Below are 7,997 nucleotides of genomic sequence, written 5' to 3' on the forward strand. Positions count from 1 at the left end.
TTTTGAGAAACGAGTTCTTATTGGGTGATAACCATAATTTGGCTAATAGTTTATTACATTATGAGCTCAAATATTTGGATTGGATTGGTGTGTGGTCGTAGTGGTTTGGAGTAGAGTGAGGTTATATAATTTCTCTTATGAGAATAGAGTGGTGTGGATTTAGTTTAGTTTTTTTTATCGGAGCACACCTGTATTAAGTTAAGGAAACAATACAAAGTCTAGTACAAATACAGATACGCCCAGGTAGGATACAGAGTAGCTGTTCCACCAAAGTACTTGCAGAAAGGCCCCTTAAAAAAGAAGAAAATACATTAAGATCCCTGGGACCTCTGCAACTACACGCCTGTGGACGCCGCCGCCACCGGCCGTCGCCGGAGGCTGCCAGAAACAGTCACCGCCAACCCCAGGTCGGGAGGAGCTCCATCGCCGCATGGCTTTGAGAAGAACCGCAGTAGAAAAAGCAAACGCTGCAGATCCATCTGTCGGGGGCCCGCCCCAAGCTCCAGCGACCCTGGACCAAGGCTCGCCGACGGCGACCGCTTCCGCCGAGGGAAGATCGAGCCTGGACCACCCACCAAGGAACCGCCGGACCTCCAGCTTGCTCTGCACCCTAAAACAAAAGCTTCGTACCTCCACCGCCCACTGGAGCCGAGGAAGAACGAAGACCAGAACCCTGTGCAGGCGCTCCACGCAGGGAGCACCACCTCCACGGTCTCGCCGCTGGCGCCGGAGTGGAGCACCAACAGGGCGAGGAAGAGACCGAGAGGACGTTATTCCTAGACGACGACGCCGCCGCCGCCGCCTCGACGCCGCCGCCGGAAACCGAACCCTAGAAGAACTAGTACCTAATCTACACCGCCAGGCAGAGAGACGCCGTTCCCGCACACATCCGAGAGCCCGAGGGCCACCGGAGGCGGAGGGGAACGGCGACCTCGACGGCGGGAGCACGTGTCGCTCCCCTTTCGCCTCTCTCAGCTATAGCAGGGAGAAGAGAGGAGAGAGTTCGAGAGAGGTACCGAAGCAGCTTTGGATGATATAGTTTAGTTTTCAACCTATTTGCAGGATGACTCACGTTCAAATCTGTGCAGTCTCGCGGCCTCCTCTCCCAGCGCATATGCCTCCTCAGTCCTCATAGCTTCTCCCCTGTTGCTTGTCTCCCCGTCCCTAGCTCCTATTCCAGCCTTCTCCCTCGTCGTCGCCTCGCTCAGCTATTGCCGGATGTAATGTGCGGTGACGAGGAAGTGTTTACTTGTGGACATGATGGTGTACGTCTCACTTATTGATGGGTATGTTTCCACTGGAAGGTTGGGGAAGAGTACATACATGGGTACATGGTGTCGAACGAGATGATGCTGGCTACCAAGCTGATCTGCAAATCTATAACTCGCTTATTACTGGTCTGTGGCATAGGTAGGGAGGATAAGGCTCATAGATATTGGACGCTATATACCAAAAAAATTACGAGATTATCTTGGACGCTACATTAGTCTCACAAATGAAAAAGTATGAATTGTTATAACATTATTATCTAAACTAGGTGATTCTTATAAAATTGCATCTAGGGGTGGCAAAGGGCCTTAGAATTTAACCTAAAAAATTCTAGGGCCGGCTTTTAAAAGTGCCAAACTCTAATCATGTATAATTTTGAGTTAAAAAATTTAAAAACCATGTTAAGATGTGAAGAGGTTAATAGAGCCCTGGCCCATTACCACCCCTATTTGTATCAGAAGTTTTAGACATTTGGCATGTTGGATGCATTTTCTTTCCATCACCTTTAACATATATTTTGCTACTGAAATTTATAGTTTAGACTACAAATATTATCATCTTACCATATTTCTTTAAAATTATTTAATTTTATTCAAAATCATGTGCTCATAATATCGCACAAGCTTTTACCTAGTCTTCTTGTAAAGCCATAATGATGATTCCACGCTCGTGGATGTCCCACGGCCAATTTTCCATCAAATACTCTGACACTATCGCAAGCAACATCGGGACATTACAAATCAACATATGCAACATAAAATTATATATAAAGTAGCTCATATGCATTTGATTCAAGGAGAAAAATTCACCACAACATCGCATTCGTATTTCACGCAACATTCATCAATAAACTTTGATTTACGGTGCCACAACACTATAAAAGTGAGGCGTACACCATCCTATCCACAAGTAAACACTATAGAATCATAATTGCATCTTCACATAGCTATTCCAACACCCAAAAAACTAATCTAGAAAAATGTATCCATCTCCATCTCAATGCAACAAAACAAAACCCTAAAATAGATTATGCAATATCCGAAATCAACTATTGCAACAACCTAATATCAACTATTACAACGTAACGGAAAGAACTAAACAACTACTGCATAGTGGTAGGTGCTGGCGTGGTGTCCTCAAAATATCAAAAACTTAAGCAGGAGCGAAGTAAACGAGATTCAGTTTTCAAAATCTCTGCCAAATTTTGGTTAAAATTATACTGCAACTCATTAGATCAGCTGATGCAAGTTACACCACCCAACCAGGAACAATTCCAAGAATCCAGCAATACATTCCTACTTGTACAGCACAGATTAAAATACCTCCAAGCCTATGAGTCCACTTTCTACACAAACAAGGATATCTCTGGTGGTTGGACAAACGAGAAGATGGCTTCACCGAAGACCTCATACAGTGACCCCAGGAGATGACCGGCATCCTGATCCTCCTTCCAAGCTTGCCTCAGCACCGTGGACACTCTCTGTGCAAGATCGCTGCCCTGATCTCTCCGGATCGCAGCTGATGGGATGCTCTCCACCATCTGTCCAGAGGACGAAGCCTGCATCATCCCAGGGTTACCCAACTGAGTGGAAAAGCCATCCATGGCTCCTTGCATGTTTCCTGCCATGGAGTTGACTGAAGTGTCCGGTGCCATCTTCTTCAGAGGTGGCTGGGATGCAGAGAGATCTGTGCTGGATTTCTGCTTATCTGGAATTCACATAGCACATAACCTTACTCCCAAACTTTAACCATTTCAAGTGCAAATAGTTTGGACCATTTGGCTGATTGGTGTCCATATAAAATACTTACTTGGGTTATTGGTTAAAACCCTTTTATCGCTCCTCAAAAGAGGACGTGTCGATGGAGAAAGCAAAACAGGAAATAATTTGAGCCGATCGTACAAGCATTTGCCTGCAGCACACTGAAAAATGCATCCCACTGGTAAGAAACTTTTTTTTTGGTCTCCACTGGTAAGAAACTTAGCTTGCCTTTAGTTGCTCAACCAAAATATAGTAAAACGAATTGAATGAGAGCTCTGAACTGACCAGCAAGGCACCATAAACACGCCAGGCTTCCTTCCTTTTCATCTCATTTTTCTGCTTCTCAAGCTGCAGTTCTGGCTCCAGAAGTTGCATATATGTCACGAGGTTGGGCAAAAGCAGCAGCCTAATCTGTAAGCAACACATGCAATCAGCCAATGCATGACTAATACAAAGGATGAGTTTACACTGATTAGGTTCTACCGCACTGGGCCCCAACGCAGATATCCCTTGAACAGCACCATAATGTTGGGTCAATGATTTCGCAGGATCAAGAAACGCATGGATTAATGTTTTTGTTAATCGGTTTTGAAGGTTGTGATAGACATGACCAAACCTGCAAAACATCATCTCCAGTTGATCAAATTGGCAATGAGAAAAATTAATTAGCCAGTTACTGCAATTAGAAAAATCTAAAGATCATCATCAGCAAAAATCCCTAGCACTCTAACAGTCAATTATTAGAGTATGCAAAATGGTACGGATCTATATATTCCAAATGAAAATTGAATTATAGGAAACACGAGACACGAATAAGTCGTAATGCACCCAACAAATGCATGAAGGTAAAACTGAAATAACCTTCTGTCCACACACAACATAGAAATAGTTATGGAAAAACAAACATATCAGTTGGTATCACAGGAAAACAGCCATATGTGTAGTGTACTCAGTAGCAGAACCATGCAATTGTTGGCAGCATCTTTGCCATTAAAGAACAAATAAGCTACCACGAAACTAATCAGATTTGCACTTGGACTTTCATTTTTCAGGTGTATTTAAGATGATCACAAGAAATAACAAAGTCTATTATAAATTAGAGGTCAAAGTTCCAATTACTTGACCTTCATTCTAAAGTTGTCAAAAAGATAGCATAACTGAAATTCATAAGTTATAGAAGTTTTATGCCCTATAAAACAAAGTTTAGAAGTTTTATGTGAAGCAGAGCCATGGTATATTTTGTCTGAACAGTCATTAAGATCATAATATGGGAATGTTGACTGCAAGGAGTCGCTAACCATAGATGTAACCAAATAAATCTTTAATAATTATTATACAAAGTACCTACTGATACTCTCAGCATACACTCACCTCCGGCATACCAAAGCAACCAAATTGGCAGAAAAGTCTCTAAGTTCCCAGTGGTTATCAGAGAGCCTATGCCCTAGCCTTTTTGCAACAATGCACGTAATCATTGATGGCATCAACTGGTGCAACTGAAAACCAAGACAAATATTGCAAATTTAGGACTAACATGATGAAAAGAATATAGGCAATGGTTTTAAAAAAAGGCAGGCAGTTTATGGTCTTCCACTTACATAAGGTTCAATATGAATGTGTGGATTATGGAGAAGACTTCGGACTACTCGCATGAGAGCAAATAAAACAGGAAGATCCCCCAAACTCCGGGTAACCTGAAATTCAGATGGATACATACTTCAATATAATACCATCTCAGATAAACAACAACAAAAGCAAGATTACTAGTTTACAACCTCATCTGCGATGAAGTAGGAAAAGTAAGGAACCAATGGATGAAGGCCTGAATCTTTTGCCAAGCTCACTAAAGCTTCTTTAAAAAGGGGCGTATCAGATCTACTCATAGTAAGCTCAGCTATTTTATCAAAGTACATCTGCAAAGTGAACCAGTAAAAGGAATATAAGTTTCTTGGAAATGTGTATGAATTATAATGAATTAGATCATATCATTTATAAAGCATTATATGATAATCAAAGTACCTGTAGTTCTCTAGATAATACATGTTTAACAGGAAGCTTAACATCAACCGCAAGCCCATCATCCTTCCCATGTTCTGACCTTTTATTTTCAGCTGGTGGTATAATTGCTGATGCAAAATGCTAGTTGTCAAAACAACTGTTTTTTATTCCCATACTAGATAAGAATGTCACTAAATCTTGTCAAGGTAAAAAATAAGGACTAGACATAAAATTTACAAACAAATAGCTAACCATCGATAGGAGGATTCTCCGGAATTGCAGGCTGCACACCCTCAATCGCTAGCCAATGGGCTACAACTGCTGTGTCAAGAGGGGCCTTTGGCAGAGGAGCTTCAATAATCTGCATGACACCAACAGAAGAGACAAGTCAAGTGAAAGATTTTGAAATAACTAGTACAAACTTTTAGTCAATGTTAATATTGCCCCAACCTCTTTGAAGTCTACCTCCCGGTCATCAAGATAAAAGAGATCCTTATGTCCAACAGCTCGCTTAAACCGCAATGGATCACCAGAAGCGAATCCATATACAGGCTGGTTGAGAACCCAAAGAATCAAAATATCAAATAAATGTAGAGTCAGTTTGAAAAAAAAATGCAGCAAAGAATTTAGACAATCTGAAGTCATTTCAATAAAAGAAATGTAGTTTCACATAAAAAGAAGCTATCGAGACAGCTTTGCACACTAAAAAAATCCATATCGTTCAAGGCAAGACATGACATAAAGTAAAATAATATATTAAATTCAAGGAAATGCCATTACATTAGTAATGCTAAGCGACCATGTGGAGGTACTTTGTACGTACAAGGAAATACATTCATCTAAAGTTCTAAACCAATCAAGAGAACTCAAACTTATCAGCAGATCATCATATCCATGAAAAAAGACCCACTACAACAGAAGTAGTCTTCTTTCCCCCTCAGAACTGCTGAAATAAATTTTTGAGCTAACAAATGTGGAATAGAAGTTGTAGGCTGGAACCTACTTGTTCTACTCTTGACTTAAGCAAAAACAACTAGAGCACATAGGTTTATTTTTTTTAGCTACCATAAACATTTCTCAAGTTCCACAACATCTTAATTGCCGTAACATTTTTAAGCTGCTTAATCCGATTCAGAAAAACAATAGAAAGAAAAGAAGATACTAAATTCATTCGCTACCAAGCAAAATATGTAATAGAATACATAGTTGATTATGAACCAACATTACTAATTTACTATTATCCTGATATTTTATCATAGGAAGATAATTCACCTCAACATTCCTAAGGCTGAGAGCACTGTCAACATCATCTGCAGTCAGAACTGTCCGTTTTGCATGGCGCATACATTTAATGGACTCCTGCAGCAGCAAACACAATATGAGTGCTTCTATGAAATTTTAATAAGGTTCTAAAGATTTGTGAGATTATAAAATTAGCATAGGTGGAAAAAAGGGCACTGACAGCACCAACAAAGTAGTGAATTGTGAAAACTACTAGCTAATGAAATATCTGGTCAACGGACACTCTTATATCATCCCCGCCGCACTAGTACTTTTACAAATCCTGAGAGCTAACTAAGTTGTGGATACGTAAATGGCAAGAATGGTACAGATGCAGCATAGCTTGAATTGTCACATGAAAGAAAACTTGAGAACTTTTCTCTAGTGGCAATATAAACATGTCCGGGGTACATAATCCAACGAAAATGAGAAAAAGTGCAAGGACAGAACAAAGGACTAATATATTGGTGCAATATCAACCAGAAATAAAAGGGAACAACGTTTAACTTAGCAAGTTTCTCCAATTATGCTGCCCACAAAAATACCAGACCACGTCGTAAACAAGGACAACCTACAACTAAAGCTACTGATTTCAAACACTTGCTCAGGAGGTGGACCCAAACAGATGCCATGTACTTAGCAGGCAAAGTGGAGACAACCAGTCAATTGCATGCAATTAGAGAACCGACAGGAACCAAATGCTTCATTTTCCCTACACCATGGCACATAATGAGAAATTCTGGATAACTTGGAGCATTTCCACCCCAAAAGATTATAAATACGCATAATGAAAATTAAAGGGTGCACCCAGCTTACACTCGTTCATTAGGCGCACGAACTGCAACTGTAACAAATAAGCAAATGAAGAGCCAACAAATCGCAAACCGAGCCCCCAAATTCAGAGCACTGCTAAACAAATCCAAGCACATTCCTAGTGCGGGGAGAAGGAACCAACCCTTCCAATTCCTAAGAAGCAGCGTATCAATCAAACCAAACCCAAGGCGAGCGGATGGGACCTGACCTGCATGATCTCGCGGAGGCGGTACTCAACGTCGGGGGCGAGGGCGGCGGCGACATCGGCGCCAAGGCTAGGGATGCCGACGCTCTGGGCGATGACCTCGATTGTCTCCTTCGGCACGATGCTCATCGCGGTCCTCCCGGGCCCGAATCCACTGAAGGCCTAAACCCTAGTTTCAGTTTCACGCTAGCTCTTCTTCCCCCAATTCTCCCGAGCGGAAGGGACTCACGTTTCGGGGTTTTTTACATACTAGAACATCTGTAGCAGGCCGCGCTGCCGTCGCCCAATGGGCCACTGCCTCGTCGCGCACCACAGCAGCCGCCGCAAGAAAGGTTTCTTCTAGACTTTTTAGCTGGCCCTAAAAAAGTGAAGAAAAAGATAACCATTTAGTGAGTATCGATAGCACAAGTCAAAACAAAGACCAGACTAATGTACGGCCGGCCGTAAGTTTAGTCCACTGTACGGCTGCTGCTTTTAGAGAAAATCACTGATTACAATTTTCTATTTTTATAATTTTTTCACTTCGAAAAAATATCGTAGTTTCAATACCAAGTGTCCAAATCAAAATCCGATTACACAGTTGCGCTCGTTTCAACATGAGCTTCGAAACAAAATCCCACACCACTATGTTTTGAAAATATATTTTTCATCTGAGAAAATGTTTTTTAGTG

General features: G+C 41.5%; 1 protein-coding gene across 1 annotated transcript; it reads right to left on the bottom strand.

Annotated features, from left to right (window-relative positions):
* Positions 1 to 2,437: 2,437 nt before the first annotated feature.
* LOC120703444 (transcription initiation factor TFIID subunit 6-like) lies at positions 2,438 to 7,681 on the bottom strand. The gene is made up of 12 exons (XM_039987542.1): positions 7,330 to 7,681; positions 6,300 to 6,386; positions 5,478 to 5,579; positions 5,280 to 5,388; positions 5,049 to 5,155; positions 4,805 to 4,942; positions 4,628 to 4,723; positions 4,401 to 4,525; positions 3,513 to 3,645; positions 3,315 to 3,440; positions 3,079 to 3,190; positions 2,438 to 2,976 (listed from the first exon to the last, which is right to left on the bottom strand). Exons 1-12 carry the CDS (start codon positions 7,453 to 7,455, stop codon positions 2,615 to 2,617), a joined length of 1,623 nt encoding a protein of 540 aa, XP_039843476.1. The 5' UTR covers positions 7,456 to 7,681; the 3' UTR covers positions 2,438 to 2,614.
* Positions 7,682 to 7,997: the final 316 nt, after the last annotated feature.

Source organism: Panicum virgatum, chromosome 4K, assembly GCF_016808335.1.
Source record: "Panicum virgatum strain AP13 chromosome 4K, P.virgatum_v5, whole genome shotgun sequence".
NCBI lineage: Eukaryota > Viridiplantae > Streptophyta > Magnoliopsida > Poales > Poaceae > Panicum > Panicum virgatum.